Source organism: Dermacentor andersoni, chromosome 1 (genome assembly GCF_023375885.2).
Source record: "Dermacentor andersoni chromosome 1, qqDerAnde1_hic_scaffold, whole genome shotgun sequence".
NCBI lineage: Eukaryota > Metazoa > Arthropoda > Arachnida > Ixodida > Ixodidae > Dermacentor > Dermacentor andersoni.
This window is the reverse complement of record NC_092814.1, coordinates 380,603,930-380,627,042: the sequence shown is the minus strand read 5'-3', so window position 1 is coordinate 380,627,042 and position 23,113 is coordinate 380,603,930. Positions and strand designations below refer to the sequence as shown.

The window sequence follows — 23,113 nt, the reverse complement described above, 5'->3', positions numbered from 1 at the left end:
TTGCTCCAATGAGGGGACACAACTGCACCAAGTGGTCTCTCATCTTTTAAGCATCTGTGTACAAGAGTATGTGTTGTTTTGTCTTCTTACAGTGATAGAACTTTTGTCTCATATGTTTGTTTCATGTTGGAATGAGTGCGATGCCTCTCAAGAACTATAATCGTGAAGAAATTTTTCAAAAGGCCCTAATATGAGCAGAGATATATAAGAAATGCAATGCTTACTTTCCTTCCTTATCTCATCGGTTACTTTCAGATGGGACGGCACCAATAGCGATGTCCTACCTATCCCACCTTTCATCTTCCCACATGGTAATATTTCAAGGCTGGCATTAGACAAAGGCGACCGAGAGCAACAATTGAGCAGAAAAACCATCACTTCTCCTGTTTACTAAATCTGGAAGAGTGTGCATGCTTGACTAGTGCCTGGGGTCATCGTGCCTACTATAAAATTCTTGCTGATGCCACATAGGACAACAACAAACAAAAACTGGAGCCCCTGCAGAACTTTTGATGCTCTAAAGCTATATAGCTTGAGAAAAATGCAGTACTGTTCACGCACTTGTTTGTAGTAAACTTTCAGCTGATGTTCAGTACTTGTGCTAAATTGTTGAACTCTGGTGCCGAAACTACAATCCATTCCCAAATGCTATCTTGAGATTCTCAACTGCACTAGGAATGCAATGTGGGCTGTGTCGCAGCGCCTGGTGACAGTTCTTGTTATTGGCACAGTGGCCTTGAAGCTTTGACAAAGGCTGCATTTTCCATTTTCAGCAAGTTTCAACTGCCAAGTTCAGTGACACTGGAACATCAAAAACATCGAAATCTCTTGTACCCTTGAGCTAAGCAGGGCAGCAACAGTGATTAAGCAACATTAGCCAATGTTGCTGTGCTCCCCTTATTCCAGCACGGAAATGCTCTGCACTGCCGTGTTGAAAGTATGAGAAAAGTTGGCTCACCGTGGGCAATTGGGCACGGGCCAAAAGAAGGTCAGGGCCAAGTGAAGTGCCAGGATGGGAATCGCCAACAGCCACTCGGGCCAGTAGGCTAGCACATCCCGCATAGGGGTCCACACCTGCAGACAATGCGAGACAAACTGTTGCGAAAAAGTCTGATCACTTCAACTATGCTGAAGAAAAAAATATGGCAACAGGAGTTCAAAGTACCAAAGTAGAAAAACATTTTCACAGCAACATCTGTACTATCTACAAAGTTTAGCATCGGCACAATGTGCATGGACCATGGCTGCACGCCTCATATTGCCATAAAGGTATTGCCAATAGGAGGACTGCCTGTCACCCCAATTTGCACAATACATTTGCCACATCTTCAATCCCATGTATATGCTATGTGAGCTTTTGTGCCTCCATGCCATCACCATCATAATAATACATTTTCAAGTGGAAACATAAAAATCGTGTGATCAGCACAATAACTACACATGCAGCAAGTTCAACTCTCTACACTATTAAAGGGGCCCAGAACCACTTTTTATTGAAGTTGAGAAATGTATTTGAAGTTAAATTAGACTATTTCTGAAATACTTTGCCACAAGAAGTTCTTCAATGTGTTTAGCAGAAATGGACTTATTGGCAATCAAACATACCACTCATGATGCTTCCACTACTTCCAATGATTTGCACTGTGAAGGCTGCGGCGGAGCGGGGTGTGCCCACAATGCTCCGCCTACTGAATGTCACCGTGGCGTGCAGTTCAAATGTGATTTTGGATGTTCACGTAGATGCCACTATTTCCAATTTTGGTGCCTACAATGTGCCAAACGTGGTTGACCTCAGTGAGCCGCAGTGTGTACAGCCACTGGACTTGTCACGGCATGTCGCAGCACACCACAGCAGCCACGGTATCTACGTGACGTCGCAGACCACAGCTATATGCAATTGCAGTGTTCACTTTGTGCACGACAGGGCTATAGTGCGCCCTCGCGCTCATAGTTCCTGTCTGGCTGTGCTATGTGGTGCGGACCAGCTTTGTCCTGCACCAACTTGACCGACAGATAGTAGCCACATAGAACTTGCGAATTTTAAAGCTCATTATGAAGCAAAGTCTGCCAAGGCATCTAACCAGGAGTGGCCAGGAGTGAGTACGTGCTGGCAAGCATGTGTGTAGTCTGACCTTAGGTTCCACGTGGTTCGCGGTTAGATGAGTGTTCAAAACTAGTCGAAATTAGTGAGACCCGATGGCTACGACAATCATAAGCAGGGTGACCAACTGTTAAAGGGGCCCTGAAGCACTTTTTATCAAAGTCGAGAAATACTCATGAAGTTAATTCAGACTTTTTCAGAAATACTTTGCCGCAAAAGGTTCTTCAATGAGTTCAGCAGAAGCCAAATGATTGGCAATCAAACATACCGCTCACGGTGCTTCCACTATTCTTCCATGATTTGCACAGCGAAGGCTACGACAGAGCAGGGCATGCCCACACCGCTTCGCCTACTGATTGTCACCATGCGTGTGCAGTTCAAATTTGATTATGGATGTTCATGTAGATGCCACTATTTCTGATTTTGGTGCCTACAATGTGCGAAACACGGTTGTCCTCAGCGAGTCACAATGCGCTCAGCCAGTGGATGCCTCACAGCACCCTGTGGTGGTCGCAGTATCTATGCTACGTAGCAGGCCGTAGCTATATGCAACTGCAGCATTTGATTTGTGTACGACAGAGCTAGAGTGCCCGTCTCCCTGTCTGACTGTGTTATGTGGTGAGGACCAGCTTTCTCCTGCACCAGCTTGACCAACAAATAGTATCCACATCCAAGTTGCACATTTGCTGCTAAGGCAGCGAAGCCTGCCAAGGTGTCTAACCAGGAACGGCCAGGAGTGAGTGCACACTGGCAAGCATCTGTGTGGTCCGAACTTAAGTTTCACATGGTTCAAGGCTAGTTGAGTGTTCAGAACTAGTTGAAATTAGTGAGACCTCACAGCTACGACACCAATAAGCAGGGCGGCCAAAGTTCCTACGCAGGCGGCCACGGCCGAGTGTGAGCAGACGATAGTCGGCTTCTTCCGGAAGTATGTCATTATCGAAACTCGAAAGCAGATTTTCACTTACTTCAGCTTGTTTATTAAACTGCATCAATAAATATATCATTAACAGTAACAAGAAGCGCACTGATTCAGACACCCCTCGTGACTGATGTCAGCGATTGGCCAATAGCAGCCACATATGGGGATATGCTATATATTATGAAATAAAGCGTCCAGAAAAGAGTGAGGAGCAGGTTTCTGTTGAAAAGATAGCGTTTAAGAGAAAGATGACTTCACGCTCCGCTTGCGAGATCCCCATGCTGCACATGGCTGTAAAATTTGGCTGAGATGTTTACAGCAGCATGTGCTATCCACGGACTGTGTTTTTTTTTTTTTTACTAAGCCCAAGGGGTGGTTCAGGACCCCTTTAATAGCGAGTTTATTTGGGCTAGTAGGTACATCTTGTAAACAACAGCTTTAAACAGCTTGACACAAGACACAGCAAAAGAACCACAGGCTCTGTCCTGTGGTTCTTTTGCTGTGTCCTGTGTCATGCTGTTTAAAGTTGTTATTTATATCTGTACACTATAAGACACAATAAAATGGGAACACAAAAATATCTTGCTATTCGCTTTCTGTTGAAAGCTAATTACACTGCTACAAGGGAGTGCTGATAAGTATTGAGCTTAACCCAGAAAAAATTTACCTATATATCCGTAAATTGCAGGGTTTATATTTAAAAAAAAAATTTAATTCTGGGGCTTTTACACCACGGGATGATTACTGAGGAACTGCAGATTCATTTTGACCACCTGAGATTCTTTGACAGGCACTCAATGCACGGTACACGGGTGTTTTTAACATTTCACCCCCATCGCAATGCAGCTGCCATGGCTGGGATTTGATCCCCCGCCCTTGTGCTTGGCAGCACAACACCAAAGCCACTATGCCACCACGGCGGGTAGGGCGTATATTCAATGATGAAAAAATGAGCTGCCTACGTTTCCAGCTTATCTTTTTTCTACAAGTCCAAAGTGAACATGACAGCCCCTAGAGAAAAGTTCAGTGTGAAAGAACACAGGCCTATAATCAAGTTTCTGTTTCTTCAAGGGAAATGTGCATCCATGATGAAATGTTACAAACTTTGCATGACAGTGGCCTTTCATATGCTACCATTAAATGTTGGGCTGTTAATCTTAAAATTGACCATTTCGCTGTTGAAAGTGAGAAACTCAGTGAAAGGCCTGTTTCTGTGCCTGCAATGCGAAAGCCATCCACAACATGATCAGGGATGACCGCCAAGTATCAGCCAAAAGTATTGCTAAATATTTGGGAATATCACTTAAAGGGGGCACGACATCCAATTTTCGATCATAGTCAGTATTGTGTAAGATAATCTTCGTGCGTTCAAGAACATGTTGGCAAAATTTTAGTGCATTTTAGCTAGCACGTAATTTGTAATTGAATTTCTTATATTACACTCGAACGGCATAACAGTGGGGCAACACTGGCACGCTCCCGAATCGTGACGTCACAGGCTGCATGCCTGCTGAGCGAGCATGTATATTGTATACTCCGGTGAAGAATCAGTGTGTCAGCTATGCGCACATGCGGGAAACTTCTGCTTTGTTCAGTTTTCCATTGGAAGTGTTCAACTTGTAGTGACTAAAACAAAGCTACCGTGGTGTCTACATAGCTGTGTTGGGTGCTAAAGCGAACTGAGCAAGGAGTGCTCTGTATCATACTTCAGGTTCACCAAGGAGCCGGTCAAACTTAAGGCTTGGAAGATTAATGTGGACAAGAAGGAGTGGCGATTATCTGACGCTTTTGTTTTGTTCTCATAATACCTCACGCCAGGCAGCTGCAATGACGATTTGCGCCTGCTCGCCGAGTTTGGGATATCCGTGAAAAAGCTGAGGCTGTGGCCAGACGCGGTGCTGACCATGTTCGCGCACTGACAGATCCGGTAGGCAGCGCCCAGGCCAAACGTTAGCCTTGCTATTTGTTTTATGGATATCAGGTGCAATAAAGCAAGTTCAAGTGAAGGTTCAGCCAAAGCATACATCATGCCAAATCCTTGCGCCGCAGACACATGTGTGCGGGCATTTGTTTGCATATGCTGCACACAACTACAGCGGGAAAAAAAAAGATAGTGGGAATGCGCGGCACCTTAACAACATCGTAGTTTTGTTCAGTACAGATCCTAGAGAAATGCATGCCAGCAAACAAGCTACGTGCATAACAATTTGCATTGTGCGAGGTAGCACAAGACTTCGCCTCCCGTGAACGGATGGCTAAGCAGTGCTGAACGCATGAAATATCAAGATTGTTGAAAGGCGCCAGCAGCATTTAGCGCTGCCCCAATATCGCCATTTATGTTAACCACGTTTACTACGCGGTCTTCGTCCATGGCCTCCGAGATTTGCGCACGCCAGCTGGCGCGCGCGAATCTCAGAGGCCGTGTTTCGTCACTTGAGCTGGTGGCGGTGTGGTCGAAGTCAAAATGCGCAGCGTATACTACGCCATCGCTGCATGTGCTGCTCAAAGATTCCTTGCTTGCTTCATCACGCGAACTTGGCAGTGTCGAAGACATGGCACGCGACATCTGGAGCAAAAATGGCATGAAACGGCAGCTACGCCTCAACCGCACATGGCGCGGTGGCTGATTTTGTAGCAGACAATGGCCCGGTTCCATGCAGCCCATGATGTCACACATGGCTTGGCAATATGGCGGTGGCCGCCGGAGGGCGGGGCTTAGAGCCAGCGAGCTCTAGCTCATATTTTGGACAGAAATATGCTTTTAATGCCCAGTTTTTATGCGTGTATAGCCATAATAAACCCTCTGCTACAATTTCTCGCAAGAAACCACAAATTGTTGGGTGACCGTGCCATGCCCCCCTTTGAGAGAGCTGGTGCCATTAACCACTGCGACTTCCAAATTAGAAAGATTGCCGCAAAGCGGATTGCAAACTTTTGGCAACTGGATAAAAGAGGAAACATGCAGAGACAATGGTGGCTCTTCTGGAAGTCTTTGGAAAAGATTACACAAATTTCTTGGACAAACTGGCAACTGGTGATGAGACATGGATCTACTTTGATGATCCCAAGGCAATGTAACAGTCTAAAAAATGTAAGACCAGGTTAAATAAGTGCTGTGTGCAGTGCCAAAGCAAGTGGCAACAGCTTTTTGTATAAGAAGTGATTTCTTGAGGGTTCACTAATAATGCAGACTATTGCCGAGCTTCATTGATGAAGTTGAGGCAAACTATCAAGAAAAAACATTGAGGAAAGCTCTCCAAAGGTGTCATCTTATTGCATGATGGTTCGTACAGAACTTTTGACTCAAAATTCAAGGAAAAATCAAGCATTTCAAGGATGCCGAAGGCCAAAATTCATGGAAGGGGAAACAAACCTTATTCGTACACATACACTGAAAATAGTGAAATCTCCATCTTAGCTGCAATTTCTTGCAGCTAAGAAGCTGCTGAGTTGGACACATGCTTCAAGATCTTCAGGTTGCTTTTCTAAGTTGACTTTCCCATTGTAATGATGTAAATAGACTTCTGGCATGATAGTAGTGTCCTATTTCAGCTAAGCATACATGTCGTGTTAAAGCCAAATAGCTGAGAATTTCCACCAGGCATTTCTAGAGCCTAGGGCTCGAAAATAGAGCCATTATGGCTGCGAGGTGAACCAACTAGCAAAAAAATACCATGGTGGCATGGCTTGGTCACTTGATCTGGCTCTGTCTAGCTCCAATATGGCAATGGTGATTTAAACCAAGGAGGTTATCTGCTAGACTTCTGGAGTAGAGGTGGCTCTCCAAAAGTAAAGCTGGTTGCTGCTATCTTGATAGAAGCAAGAAGCCTAAGCTGGCATAGCCACCGTAGCACAGCATGGAGTGTGTTCATTGTGCTTATTGATTGTGAACAGTCGGCACAGGGTCCTTTTACAGCAAAGCTGTATAGTACCTCTACCGTCCAAGGAAATTTTCCTGTCATTGTGGTAAGCAAGAAACTCCACATACGTGGGCCGATTCGAAGATAGTGCAATACTGGACCAACCCGCGGCCGACGTGAAGCAGGCGTTAAGCACTCCCCATACGTGGGCCGATCCCGAAGATAGTGCAATGCCGGGCCGACCCGCGGTGGAGGTGAAACAGGCATTAAGCACTCCCCACATGTGGGCCGATTCCGGAGATAGTGCAATGTCGGGCCAACCCGCAGCAGAGGTTAAACAGGCGTTAAGCACTCCCCATACGTGGGCCGATTCAAAGATAGTGAAATGCCGGGTCGACCCGTGGCGGAGGTGCAGTTCGCCATTGAGGGGCCGCATACACAGCTTCACTCGTCATCCTTCTTCACAGAGTGGAAGGGCACTGAGATTTTTTTCTTTCTCTCTTTCTACCCCTAAAGAACCCACATGGGGGTATTACGGTACATAAGGGGTGGGATTACAACACTAGTGAAAACAATATTAGTTAAGGTGAGACAATTGCTGGAACTTCTGTGAATGTAGATGAACTGGTGATGCGAGTGATGTTGTAAGGAAGGCCATTCTAGTCTACAACTACATGACGGAAAAAAGACGATGAAAATGTTACAGTGCACACTTTCGGTTGGGCAACAATGAATGACCTGTGCAACATGATAGCTGTGCCGGTGGTGAAATGTATGGTGCGAGGGCGAGAGGGACTGTAAGATAATTTGTTAAATAATGATAGGCTGGCAATTTGACGCCGTTACAAGTGTTCGTAAATCGTAGTCTGCTTTAAGGATGATACGCTGATGTAAAAATATGCTGAGTGAATGAGCCTAGTAGTGCAATTTTATACAGCTTCAAGAGTGTTAGTCAGGTAAATTTCATGCGGGCACCAGATGGCAGAAGCGTATTCAAATTTAGGTCTGATGAATTATTTGTATGGTAGTAGTTATACGCAGGCAGGAGCTTTTTGTGACATTTGAACAGTGATGTTTTTGTAAGTGGCATTCAACTGATTGTGGCATGCTTTTCGAGGACATTACAACATCTCAGTAGGCCATGGCTGCACCAATCACGTAAAGTAGATGCTCCTGGGATAGCATTCCCTCTGTAACAAAAGCTATAATTGTTTGCTCACAACTGAATGCTGTGCATACGTTTGTTTCAGTGTGGAAGAATTAGGAAGGTGCTCGTACGTACACGTATGAAACTTACGTGTCAAGTAGTCGTTGGCACCTCACTGCATGTGGTATTTGTAGCGCAGCTGACTCAGGTTGTAACGTGCGATGCTCATTTTCCACAACCTCCTCTATTTGGTTTGCATGTATCATGCAATGCCTCTGCTTGTAATAGGGAAACCAGTGAGATGCATGCACGAGAAGGACGAGGGCTCAATTTATGACAAAAAGAATAGAAGGGAGACTTTGTAAGTGCAACATTCATCCAGCCAGAACTATCTGGTAAATAAAACAAACTGAAATTGAAATGTTCACTTCTTCAATTGTGTATGCATCTGCATGTTTCACTGGCTTCCTGTTTATTCACAAATATGTAACTCACCCAAAAAATATTCTGTTGCATTATGGCTTAAAAACATGTGCTTGTGCTAACTACAATTACAGGATTGCAGAGTGCCATATAATGTTTTCGATACACCCCATCACTCAGTGTATTGAGAAAAGTGTGAGCACTACTTTCGAGATATGTACATAATCATTAAAAATCAATGGACACAGAATGTAAATTACAAAGTGGGATTGCAGTGAACCAATATATACATTTTGAAAAGTTCGAGTGTCACTTCAAAGTATTTTCTGCTATTCCAATGCTTGCGTAGCATTGCAGAGTGGTATAGTTGCGTTGTCTGAATATTTACAAATAGGCCAGTGTAATGCACACGCTACATTAACAAGTGCTCTTGATGCAATGGATGAGTCACATCAATCTAAATTCAATTATAGGGTTTTATGTGCCAAAACCACTTTCTGATTATGAGGCACGCCGTAGTGGAGGACTCCAGAAATTTCAACCACCTGGGGTTCTTTAACGTGCACCTAAATCTAAGTACACGGGTGTTTTCGCATTTCGCCTCCATCGAAACGCAGCCGCTCAGCAGCCCAACACCATTTCCACGGAGCAAGCACGGCGGGTAAGTGGAATCAATCTCTTTAAGTGCATATAAATTATAAGAGAATGCCCACAGTGTAGTTCGATGATGCAAACTCTGGATGAAGTATATAAGTATAAAGTGTTTCAGGATGCTAAGTGCATGATTTGTAATGCCTTTCTTGAGAAAACCAGCTTGGCAGTTTTGTACCAAAACTGAAGAGCTTCAAATACAGCATTGAGATTAAAATAAGGTGCCCAATGATGTGGAGCCTTTTTGGAACTACCTGGAGCAGATAAAAAATATGAAGTGCAGCTTCTCCACATGTCCACAGCCATGTAACAGCACTCACGAGAGATATGTCAAACCAATAAATAAAGACGGTGCTCATGCCGCATAGTTGGCAGTTGCTGGTGGAAGGTGTTGAGGCCGTTACAAAAGGTGGCTGAAAAACCTTTCTCGCCAACAGGCAGGTAATCAGTGGTGACTATTACAATCACATTCCATGATGGACCATTCGTAATTTAACACAGAAAGGAAGAGCGATTGGCGAAGCGTCTTACTGGTCGCTTTTCTCGAAGCCTGCAGCAAGAAATGAAAGCAGAATTTTTTTTTTGACAATGACAACGCACAATTGTGAACTGATATACATCTTAAAGAGGTTCTTAATTTTTTATTGTGAAACCACAAATGCAACTGAATGCCGTGTGTATTCCGCGGCCGCCTATACTGGGAACACGCCCTTTTCTGCCTCTATCAATATGGCCATCGTGGCTAGAGTGTACTAGAATAGTTCTGAGTGGCACAGCCGGCTACCGTGGAGAGGGCCTTTTCATGTAGAAAAGTAACAGCAGTGCTGTAGTCGACCACTTTTGGAAGCGTCGCTCGGCCTTGCAGGTGGCTGCTTGCTGGTGCGTTTGCAGAAACGGTGAGTTTCCATGAAAGGAATGAAAAAAATAGATGTTTCATTGCAAGTGAACTACATTATCGGCCCTGCTACAGCTAATCTGTGGTAGGCGAGCACCTGGCAGGCTCAGAGAGGTTTCTTTATGATGCGAAATGGTTGTAACATGACTGGCTGTGGTGAAGCGCTGACAATAACGTTATTCTAGAAAACCGTATTATTAACCTGCTGCTTGCGAGTTGGATCAAACGTCACTACTATTGGAGCAATGAATGCCCGTCATTAATCTTACTGCCTGGTTATTATCATGTTTCCTGTACAAAATGCATTCTAATGAGCTCAGCAGAGCGTGTGAGCAGTATTGAAATGACTGCATAATTATTTTTTTTAGTCTCAATTCTGCCGAAAGTTATTGGTGATGGTTTTGGAATAAGGCTATCCTTATGCAAACTGTAAGAAGCTTACATTTACCTCTTACCTAAATTCATGCAAAAGGAGAGATCAATTTGTTTGGTGTCCAATGCACCATTTTTGATGGGGTTTGTTGCATTTTTAAAGAAAACTTTCAAATGATGAAATGTAGGAAGTAAAATTATTAAAATTTTTCATTAACATTGTATATTTTTTTCATACAGATATTGTGAAACTAAAGAAAGAGGAAAGCATCAAATTTAACTCAGAACTAAACAAAAATGTCACAAATTTAATGTATTATACACTGCTCTGAAGGGCACCTATAATTATTTAGAAGATATTTAGCAAAATTTTCGTAAACATTGTAAATATTTCTTCTAAGCTGTTCATTTACATATTACATTTATCCACTCGAGATGCTCTAACAGATGCAGTTTACACAACTGCAATATCTGTTTTTGAAGCAGGTTTACAGATTTATAAGCTTTGTTCCATTTTTCTTTAAAGAAACACTAAAGAGAAAAATGATTTCTTCTGCATCAGTAAATTACCTTTCTATGACACAAAAAACACCACTCTTACCACGATAAGATACTTGGTAAACCAGAAAAAGCACAAGAACGAAAGACGGGTGGCGATGCCTCCATGAAGTTCTCGCCCATGGTCGCTGCGACGCCATGGATTTTGATGGCATCTTCTAGGGCCTACTTAATTATGTAGCGGTACAGATTGACTACAGCGTGTTCTAAAGAAACCAAACATTAAACATGGCAAGTTTCGGGAACCTTTACTCAGCCAGTGCGGCCCAAATGCAAAAACATACTTTGGAATCCCTGACATCACACTGAAGTACCGGCGTTGCGGTTTCGGCGCGAAATTCAAGTACTGATACTTCAACTTTCATTTTCTCATCTAATAATCAAACTATTATTTTGAAATGACTGCCTGCAGGGTTCTCAAACAATACTTTATTAGGCTCAACTGATTTATTGTTTCGCTTTAGTGTCCCTTTAACAAGCTCACTTTTTCACCTGCGATGGCAAGTGAAGAATACCCCACGGGCCGAAGTCTGAACGCTTTCCAGAGCTGTAGGCCAAGCTTGCGCCACACGTTGCTAAAATGCATGATCGGTCCCTGCCAGTGAAGTGCGACATGGTTATGAAACAAGCCCGGATCTTCGCCTTTTAAGGACCTGCTCTGCTGTGAGTACGACGAGTGGCTGGCGGCAGAAAACTGCGAACTTATGCCAACCGGACCTGCCAAAAGAGCCTCCCTGTCAGTTGCGTGTGGTTGGGTGCATTCGGCATGGGCTGCTGTTCCATAACATGTCGTGGTGCGGTCGTTTGCCATATCTGGAATTTCGCTGGACAATGACGCGCTGCGGGACCGTAGCAGCGATGATGATGGCAACACTAGTGAGGACGATGGCACAAGTGAAGACGAGTAGTCCAGTGACCATGTCAGCTACTAATAAATTTTCTTTATCGAATGCGCGCTCAGGTATGCTCTTTTTTTTTTTTTCCTGTCACGTGCAATATGAGGGGGTCGACTTACATTCGAGTCAACTTACAATCGTGTAAATACGATAGAAGGCCAAGGCCTAAGTGAATGCATGTTATGACAGTTTCAAGGGTGCCGCCATGGCATGAATAACATCAGGAAAAAAAATGACATCCAAGAGTGCAGGTCTATGTTTGGTAGTCCAGAGCTCACATTCAAAGATTGACTGCATGACCATAACTCAAGAGGTCTGAAAAATATCCAGAAAAGGACTGTACAACATTGCTTCCAGCTATGACTTTCAAGTGGAATGTGTCAAACTCTGCTATGAGCTGTAGCAGTGGTTGCCTTTCTATTCATTTTCATGGGTACTTCGATCACCAGTATATAAAGGCAAAACAGAGCTTCAACGATGTTCAGGAAGTGATGTGCATGCAAATATGACAGTGAATTCACCATGATTGTTACACTGTGCTTGTTTTACTTATTACACAAATGTTTACTTCAATAAATAAGACCAATGAAAGTATGACCCTTGCATTACGTAACTGTCTAATATACTTTGCTATTGCTATCAATGCTTCACTTTTCAAGCAAAACTGGCTTTTTTGTAATGTGTTTTTTATCGGTAGAGTTATCGGCAATAAAGTGCTGCCCTTTGCCTGCCCTAACATTTTATCTTTTTCATCATTCCTGCTACACTTGCAGCTGCACTGCTGTGCCCATGCAAAATTATGCTTGCCATGTTTCGTCAATAATCATGCTGAACTTTAATATTCCCAGAGGCGCAAGATGGCTTGGAGACCACATCCCCCTTGAAATCACTACACATATACCTAGAAAAAGTGGGCCCCTACATATTAAATCTCAAAACATCAATGCCTAGATACTGTTCCTTGTGAACATCTAGAGCATTCCTTCCCATAGAAATGAAACTGGAATGATGAGCGTAAGGACCCGCCGCAGTAGCTCAGTAGCTATCGAGTTGCACTGCTGAACACAAGGTCGTGGGCTTGATCCCGGCCGTATTCCTATGGGAGTGGAATGCAAAAATGCTCATGTACTGTGCATAGGGTGCATGTTGAAGAAGCTTTGGCAGTAAAAATTAACCCAGGGTTCCCCACTAAGACATGCCTCAAAATCACAATGTGGTTTTGGCACATCAAAAACCTTAGAATTTACTTTATTTTTTTAGGTGTGTAAAAGTACTAGAGCTTGGAGACTGCCCATACACCAGGTCTGACAAGGCCACGGCATTGCACACAACCACTAGAAATCTGTGCACTCCAACACACTGTGTTTCTCCGAACCAGCAATAGATGTGCCAGCTGTATGTGTTCCTCACTTACCATAGGATTACCAGAAGTGTTCCACACGCTAAGCAATAATGATGAGCACAAATTCAGTGCTGTCCCAACTATTTGCTCACCTAAATACGCATTTACTGCTCTATTTAGCTGCTGCATCACACATGCTTTAGGATAGCAATTACCAACATGCCTGAATACATGCAGATTTTCCAAAGTGAAGCTGGGAACACAATAAAGCAAGGCATTTTGTTGATGTACAGCAAATCTAGCAACATAATGCATTGGAGAATAGCATTGTACACTGGCGTGGCTGCGCTTCTTCAGAATATTTCGCCACAGTCAATTATCGGTGAATTCGAACAGCTATTAATTTCTCGCGATATAAATTTTAAAAAAGTAGTAGTTCAGCTCCTACTGAATGCCTAAAGCATTTCCAGACCCAGCACAAACAGTCCTGGCACTGAGTCCCAGAAAGAGCAGACAATCAAGAAAATACAAGCCTTTGTTTCAGAGGACACCTTCACTTGTGTAATGAGCCAGATCATGTGTGTCACCACAGAACTTGGCAGTGCTCTCACCAGGTGTCCCTCATGCGGCTTGGCGAACAGAAGGTGCACCACGGCAGCCACCAGATAGGAGAAGGCCAGGCGTTGCAGCACGCCAGGAATACGCAGCATGCTTAAATCAACTGCACATACCAGCCGCAAGAACATGAATGACATTCAAACAATGAACTAATCTCTCCAAACACAATCCACAATCTATTAAAAAATCTGTGTTATAGTGAAAGCTTTTACTGCAATTAGCAAACATTTGGGGGGGGGAATCACTGTCAATTAACTTTTTGAACTCACTCTCTCAATGTTCCTGTCAGGTAAGATCATGACACTGGGTCTCTCTGATTTTCCGCTTCTGGCTGCCTGCAGGATGCCAGAGCCAGCCAGAGCACCTTCGTTTTTCTTGGATTGATCCACCCACTGCAGCCGTGCATTGTTTCACTCTGGCTGGACGGTTCTGGCTACCTGTGGGCTGCCAGAACCAGCCAGGATGATTTTGGTCTGGCTGCTCTCTGGAAGTTCTCTGGCTAGGAGACAAAAAGAGGCAATGAGTACTTGCCACCATCTTTGTGGGGACTTGGCAGATTGCAACATAAGTGCTTAAGGACTTTTACCTAGCTCAGCCAACCGGCTACGGTCATTTTCAGCTTTCATAACTTCTAGCGGTATATTCTAAGGATCTAACACTAAATTCCACCTTCCAAATTGGTGCGATACGCGCGGCGGCAAACCATTTGAAGCTTTTGTGTGGGTGCGTGTGTGCATGTGTACGTGTGTGTGTGTGTCTCGTGAAGGCTTCTTCCAGGTTGTGAACAGTGCGCCGTGCTAGCCCTCATGCGTGCATGCTATAGCTGCATCGTGTTCCATGCAAGTTGTAGACTCATTCCCGCACATTGCGGTGCCTTTTTGCTTACTTTTCTCTTGTGGGATCCCTTTTCACATCTCGCGTGTATATGCAGTGATATCTCCCTTTTCTGTAGTTGGTGAAGATGTCGCATCTAGCCATTGTTCACTCCATCACATATTTGAGTGGCAGCTCAAAGCCAATGTGTTCTAACTAGGCCGTTGATGTCAAATGAATGCACTAGTTGAGTAATTGCCACACCTTTAAGACCATGAGAGATTACTGCTCTCACAATCGACCAATACTGTTTTTCGTGTCAAATTTTTCGCTGTTCACAGGCATATTGCATTTTTATGTACCAGCCGCAGCTTCAGCTCATTCTGCACAGGGGTAAAAGAGGAGCACCATCAGCTGAAACAACTTTCTAAAATCAAAGTCGAGGCAGGTTGGCGCGAAATTTTATGCATATAAGACATACCGGACATCCTGATTTTTTTGTGCCTCACCAAATGATGACAAAACACCAACTCATCAATGTCACTAGTGGGTGACGTGATCACTGCAAGCCAGCATCCTTGAGCAATCGCATTCGGGGACACAATCACTTACGTGCAATTTCGCGTCTTGGCATCGGATGCATCGGAGGCCATTTGTTGGTCTGTGCAAAGTGAGGAGCACTGCAGTGTGTGTCCTATGCTGAGTTGCACAAAACCTTGTGAAAGCTGGCAATGCATAAATGGGCCGACTACGCCAAGCCCGCACCGGCCTCTACAGCTGCTGCCATGCTGACAGCATGTTTATGTTTATCCCGCAGCCAGCTGTCCAGGAGTTCTATTTTGCAAACTTTGGGCAGCTTCAGGTTGCCTTGGGATACCAGCCTACTTGACTTCCCATCAGGACCAGAGCTAGCTGGCTGCCGTCTGGCTGCCAGCAGGCTGCCAGAACTTCGAAAATCAAAGAGGCCCACTGAATTTAGAACTTGCAAAACGTACATATGCTGTTGCAAATGATACAATTTATGATGTGGCTAGCTTAACACACAATGCACTCTATACAACAAAACTAAACAACTAAAGTCTCTCATTTTGAATGCTCAACAGGTGTTGATGTAGAACAAAGATGTTAACTACTGTTTAGTGCTTATGCTGCAATAAAGCTGTTCTGAGCTGAACTGAAGTTCTCAGGAAGTAAAAAGGACTGCTGAGGTACATTACTATGTTATGTGAGGTGTTCCAACTCACTTTGCAAGCAAAGAAAAATGCACCATTATGATCTGCCATAGACAAAAATGACGTTGCACCCGTTTAGACTAAAGTAATGATGTGTCTATTGGTAACTGTCATAAAATTTAGCATGTGGCTCAGTTTTCTAATGAGCAGTGTCTTGGCGGAAGGCTAACACGAGGCAGAGGACATTTGGCTTTTGCCTTGCTAGTCAGGAGTGAGTTGTGCCATAAACGGCATTAAAATAAAAAGAACAGTTATAGTATAGCCCACATTGCAGGACATGTTATTACAGTTGATCCCAGATATACAGAAATTGAAAAGGTAGCGAATTAATTTGATATATTGATCATTCATAATATTGACACGTGTACTTATCTTTATCGGGCGACCACGTATCGCCACCTAACAAATGTAATCGCACAGCGCGGGACGCGCCTGCATGTATCCGAAGTTTCTGGAAAGTTATCGATGCTTCTACCCGGCTGTCTGTTGTCGCCGAACGTTGTGTTATCTGATTTCATCGCGTGACGCGAATGGTGTAGAACTTTGTGGAAGGTACGCGGGTCCGAACGATTAGTCTGGAACATTCGACGACTGCTGTATAAAAGCCGACGCGCTTGACTCGCTGATCAGATTTTCGACGATCGCCGACTGTGTTCGCCGCTTTCGTTGTGCTATAAGTGTAGCCTGTTTTGTGGGCACAGGTTCGCCCAATAAAATCTAGTTTTGCCTTTCGCAGTATTGCCACTGTGTTCTTAAAGGGACACTAAAGGTTACCAGAAACTCAGGTTAAAGTGGTAGAGCAATGTTCTAGAACGTCTAAGGCGTCAATATAATCGTGAACAGAGCTTTAGTAACCGAGAAATTGAGGTAAATGCATGACACGATTTGAGACCCCCCAGCGACATTCCGGTACTAGCCCGATGACGAAAGCACTCCTCATAATTTGTGTTACTAATACTCAACTACTCGTATTAAAAATATCATTTCATTCGATTATAAGACGGAAAAAATGCTACTTGTCTACGTCTATTCGATTCTAAGAAAAAATAACATTTTGACGTTACCCTTCAGTAATATGGGTGCTCGAAAGGTTTCGTTTTCGCTCGACTCTGCGCCGCGCACGCTTTTGAGTTTCAGTAGTTTCGTTATCGCGTCGTGCTGTGAGGGTTCTGCTGGCTCGCGAAACTTTCATTTGGAACAAGCAGCGAGAATGCCACGTCCATGTGATGTCGTGGGAAGCCCTCGTTGCTTTCCCACTCCGGAGAGCCGGTGTCGAGGCCGCCGTCGTAGTATGCAACGACGCCGGCAGTGCGAGCCCTCAGCAGCAGGTAGCGCTCGTCGGTGCTCAAGTCGCTGAAGTTTAGCCCACCATCGCGAGCCAATCTGTCGGTGTCAGGGTCCATTGCGGCGAGCGTCGAAGTTTGCGTCATAGAATGAAGTACCAGCTTATGGGCGTCTTGCGCTGGAGTTTGAGGTATAGTAGCGGCGCCTGGTGGCGGTGCGGGAAACGACATCTGGGTCGTGCCAGCTTGGGTCGTATTGAGCCCTGGCTGTGGCGAAGCACGTTTCTAGGTCGAGTTTTGCGTCGATTCGCACTTTTTTATGCCCTATTGCGAGTGCGAAAAGGCTCGTCACTTCTCACAGACCACGCCGACCACGCTGCGAGCTCGCCGCAGCCTATAGTTTAACGAAAACAGACTCTCCGCGTGCCGTGGGACGTAATGTGGGACGTAATTCGTTTCTCCTTCCGCTAGCCACCATACTCCCGCTTTCGCTCTGCTGTCGGCTCTGTCTTGGGTCTGTTTCTGGCCGCGCGTTTGCGTTTTGCGCAGAAAAGCCGTAGCGCCGTCCGCGGACGCCGTTCTACTCACCGATGGCGCAACGTCACTATGAGACCATGATGTCAGTACTCCTCGATCGGAGGGCGGGCGATTTGAACTGCGCTAGAGGTACGCGGATGCTTCAGAACGCATTTTCTCTTAAAATAAGTCTCTCGTTGGCACGAAACAAGCGTTTCGAGGTTTCTGTGATGGTATTTCAACAGTACACGTTGACTTAATAGTAACCTTTAGTGTCCCTTTAACGTCACCACCACGTGACATCTGGTGGAGGTGCTTGTGCGTTCATGTACCGAACGCCCCCGCAAAGCTGCGATCCAAGCCCGAAGCCTGAGGACAGAACCAACATTGCCCAAGACCAGCGTGCTAGCCGCAGGCTGCAAGGACTGCCCCCAGAGCACGGACTTCTACCTGAGACGACAAAGAAGATCGTGGTCAAGACAACCCCAATGGCTGCCCCAGCGTCCCCCGTTATCCTACAGCAACCTCGGGACCCACCAACCTTCCATGGAGCAGCGACTGAAGACCCGGAATCATGGCTGGAGACCTACGAACGAATCGCAACATTCAACAACTGGGACTTCGACGAGAAGCTGCGGCATGTCTACTTCGCCTTAGAAGACACCGCCAGAACTTGGTTTGAGAACAGGGAATCGACCTTGACAACATGGGACCTGTTCCGTACCGGCTTCCTACGCACCTTTACAAGCATCGTGCGCAAGGAAAGGGCTGAAGCTATGCTGGACGCCCGAGTGCAGCTGCCAAACGAGAACGTCGCCATCTTTACGGAAGAAATGAGCCGTTTGTTCCGCCACGCCGACCCGGATATGGCCGAGGAGAAGAAAGTCCGCTTACTGATGCGTGGTGTAAAGGAGGAACTTTTCGCCGGGATGGTAAGAAGCCCACCGAAGACCGTCGAAGAGTTTCTTCGTGAGGCGACGAACATTGAGAAGACCCTCGAGATCCGGAACCGGCAATTCGATCGCCGCGCGAACTATACAAACTACGCCGGGGTTCAATCACTGGCCACCGACGACCTACGCGAGACTATCCGAGCTGTCGTGCGGGAGGAGCTACAAAAGCTGTTCCCATCATCACAGCCTCAAGTGGCTTCGATTGCCGACGCCGTGCGTGAGGAGCTCCAACAACAACTTGGAGTAGCCCCTGAATCGCCGCAGCCTGAGCCGCAAGCGATGACCTACGCCGCCGTCGCGCGCCGTCAAGGTCCCCCTCCGCGACCGCGCCAGGGCCCTGTCACGCCGCAGTTCCGTCGTCCGCCGCCGCCGCAGCCAGCACGACCACCCGTCGTCCAGCGCACCTACGCGAGGAAGACTGACATTTGGCGCGCTCCTGACCACCGCCCGCTCTGCTACCACTGCGGAGAAGCGGGTCACGTCTACCGACGATGTCCATACCGGGAGATGGGACTGCGAGGTTTCGCCGTGAACGCTCCGCGCCCGCAGCAAGGTGAACGATCCCGGGATATCGCCGACTACCTCGCCGCTACTCAGTGGAGCTCTCGACGACCGTCGCGTTCGCCATCACCAGGCCGCTACCTGTCGCCGCAGCGCCGACCTTACACTGGCCCAGCCCGGGGCCGGTCAGCGAGCCCATATCCGGAAAACTAAAGGCAGCAACCGATGGAGGTGCGGTTGCTGTTCGTCGAACTGACGAAGATCCTCCGCCGCCGACGAAGACGCCGAAGAAACCATCTCGACGACATAATAACGACACACCACCGTCCCGAGGAAGTCAGGAAGCCAAGACTACACCGACGAAAGACGACTTAACGACGCGACGTAACAGCTTCAGTTCAACACGACGCAGCCGTGATCCGACGCCAAGACCCAACTGCAACGCAAGACAAAGAACCACCGACCTCGACGTGCTTCTAGACGGCCACGCAGTCACCGCCTTAGTCGACACAGGCGCCGATTACTCAGTCATGAGTGGACACATCGCCGTCCAGTTGAAGAAGGTTAAGACTGCATGGGAAGGCCCTCAAATTCGGACCGCTGGAGGACACCTGATTACGCCGACAGGAATGTGCACGGCAAGAATTACCATTCACGACCGGACTTACCCTGTCACCTTCGTTATCCTCCAACAGTGTTCACGAGACGTCATTCTCGGCATGGACTTCCTCAACCAACACGGCGCAGTCATCGACCTGAAGTCGAAGTCAATAACGCTGTCGGAAGATCATGCGATACCGCCGGAGAGCCCTCGTAGTCACCACGCCTTGAGTGTGCTCGAACATCAAGTGAGCATCCCGCCTCGCTCCAGCATTGTTATTTCGGTCGGCACCGAAACACCCGCTGACGTAGAAGGCGTCATCGAAGGTGACCAACGTCTACTGCTAGACCGTGAAATTTGCGTCGCAAAAGGGATCGCTCGACTGCACGGAGGAAACACGAAAGTGTTGCTGACAAACATCAACAAGGGCACGACAATCGCGTACATCCAGGAAATTGTGGAAACCAGCAATGCCTTTGTCCTCTCGGATTCCGCCGCATCTACCCCGATGACCTTAGTTCCCGAGCCAGACTTCGACATAAATCCAAGTCTCCACGCGATTAAGCAACAACAGCTCAGAAGTCTACTTCGACGATACAAAGAGTGCTTTTCGACGTCATCAAGGATTCGACGAACCCCAGTCGCAAAGCATCGCATAATAACCGAAGAGGGCGCTCGACCTCTTCGCCAGAGCCCATACCGAGTTTCGACGCGAGAACGCGAAGCTATAAGGCACCAAGTCGACGAAATGCTGCGCGACAACATCATCCAGCCGTCCAAAAGCCCGTGGGCATCTCCTGTACTAGTCTTGGTGAAAAAAAAGGACGGAACCCTGCGTTTCTGCGTCGATTATCGTCATCTGAACAAGATCACGAAGAAGGACGTATACCCCCTCCCGCGGATAGACGACGCATTGGATCGGCTCTGCAACGCTAAATACTTCTCGTCAATGGACCTCAAGTCTGGCTATTGGCAAATAGAAGTCGACGAAAGAGATCGCGAAAAGACGGCCTTCATCACCCCAGACGGCCTCTACGAGTTCAAGGTTATGCCATTCGGACTGTGCTCGGCGCCTGCAACGTTCCAGCGCGTGATGGACACGGTTTTAGCAGGATTGAAGTGGCAGACCTGTCTCGTTTACTTGGATGACGTCGTCGTCTTCGCCGGAAATTTCGACGATCACCTGAGGCGGCTTGCGACAGTACTAGAGGCCATCAAGTCACCAGGGCTCACTCTGAAGCCGGAAAAGTGCCGATTCGCTTACGATGAGCTTTTGTTTCTAGGCCACGTCATCAGCAAATCAGGAGTACGCCCCGACCCACAGAAGACAGCTGCCATCGCAAAGTTCCCGCAGCCAACCGACAAGAAGGCAGTGCGCAGATTCCTTGGCATGCGTGCCTACTATAGGCGCTTTGTCAAGGACTTTTCACGCATCGCGGAGCCGCTAACACATCTAACCAAACGTGATGTCGAGTTCAAGTGGGAAACGCCGCAGGCCAAGGCATTTCAAAAACTCAAACGACGCATGCAGTCGCTGCCGGTACTTGCACACTTCGACGAGGACGCCGATACCGAAATCCACACTGACGCCAGTAGCCTAGGCCTTGGTGCCGTCCTAGTTCAGAGGAAAGAAGGACTTGAACGGGTGATATCGTATGCTAGCCGGTCGCTGTCAAAAGCGGAAAGCAATTATTCTATGACTGAAAAGGAATGCCTCGCCATCATTTGGGCTACAGCTAAATTCCGCCCTTACCTCTATGGCAGGCCATTCAAAGTCGTCAGCGACCACCACGCGTTGTGTTGGCTAGCTAACTTAAAGGACCCTTCAGGACGGCTGACGTGGTGGAGCCTCAGACTACAAGAATATGACGTCACGGTAATATACAAGTCCGGAAGAAAACACTCCGACGCCGACTGCTTATCACGCGCCCCCATCGATCCCCCGCCGCAAGACGACGAGGACGATGACGCCTTCCTTGGGATAATAAGCGCGGAAGACTTCATTAAACAGCAACGAGCAGACCCGGAGCTAAAAGGCCTCGTCGAGTATTTGGAAGGGAACACCGACGTTGTCCCTAGGGCATTTAAGCGCAGGTTGTCTTCGTTCACGCTACAAAACAACCTGCTCGTGAAGAAGAACTTCTCACCAGTCCGCGCCAGCTACCTTCTTGTTGTACCCTCAGCGATGCGTCCAGAAATACTGCACGCCCTACACGACGATCCAACCGCTGGGCACCTGGGGTTCTCCCGGACGCTGTCGAGAATACAGGAAAGGTATTACTGGCCGCGTCTGACCGCCGACGTCGCCCGTTACGTCAAGACATGCCGAGACTATCAACGACGCAAGACACCACCGACATGGCCAGCAGGATTACTACAGCCGATCGAACCTCCTCGCCAACCATTCCAGCAGATTGGGATGGATTTGTTGGGGCCGTTTCCAATGTCAGCATCCGGGAATAAGTGGATCGTCGTGGCGACGGACTATCTCACCCGCTTTGCTGAAACTAAAGCTCTACAAAAAGGCAGCGCAGCCGAAGTGGCAAAATTTTTCGTCGAGAACATCCTGCTGCGACATGGTGCTCCAGAAGTCCTCATCACCGACAGAGGAACGGCTTTTACAGCAGAGCTCACCCAGGCCATTCTGCAGTATAGCCAGACAAGCCACAGGAGGACAACTGCCTACCATCCGCAGACGAATGGTCTCACGGAGCGCCTGAACAAGACCCTCGCCGACATGCTAGCAATGTACGTCGACGTCGAGCACAAGACGTGGGACGCGGTCCTGCCGTATGTAACCTTCGCTTACAACACGGCGATGCAAGAAACAACACAGATCATGCCGTTTAAGCTGGTTTACGGCAGGAACCCGACGACGACGCTCGACGCCATGCTGCCCCACGTCACTGACGAAGAGAATGTTGACGTAGCTAGCTATCTGCAGCGCGCCGAAGAAGCCCGACAGCTCGCCCGCCTACGGATCAAGAACCAACAGAGGACCGACAGCCGACACTACAACCTCCGACGACGCTTCGTCGAGTACCAGCCCGGCGACCGAGTTTGGGTTTGGACACCGATACGCCGACGAGGACTGAGTGAGAAACTATTGCGCCGCTATTTCGGACCCTACAAGGTCATTCGACGTATTGGCGCACTGGACTATGAGGTCGTGCCAGACGGAATTTCGCATTCACAGCGGCGCCGCGCAGGATCTGAAGTGGTCCACGTGGTGCGTCTGAAACCCTTTTACGGACGCTGACGAACTTCCTTATTTTGTTGTTTTCTTTGCTACGGGTGTTTTTCTTTATTACTTTCGTTTGTATGCAGCATCGGGTCGATGCTTTTTTTAAGAGGGGGGTATTGACACGTGTACTTATCTTTATCGGGCGACCACGTATCGCCACCTAACAAATGTAATCGCACAGTGCG

General features: G+C 47.1%; 1 protein-coding gene across 2 annotated transcripts in view; it reads right to left on the bottom strand.

The window, feature by feature from the left end:
• Hgsnat (Heparan-alpha-glucosaminide N-acetyltransferase) overlaps positions 1-23,113 on the bottom strand; it is a 242,300-nt gene that overhangs the window by 99,428 nt on the left and 119,759 nt on the right. For both annotated transcript variants that reach the window (XM_055064926.2, XM_055064927.2), the window contains exons 9-10: positions 13,779-13,888; positions 959-1,074 (exon numbers count right to left, since the gene is read on the bottom strand). In XM_055064926.2, coding sequence (XP_054920901.1) covers positions 959-1,074; positions 13,779-13,888 — 226 coding nt within the window. The remainder of the gene's footprint in view (positions 1-958; positions 1,075-13,778; positions 13,889-23,113) is intronic.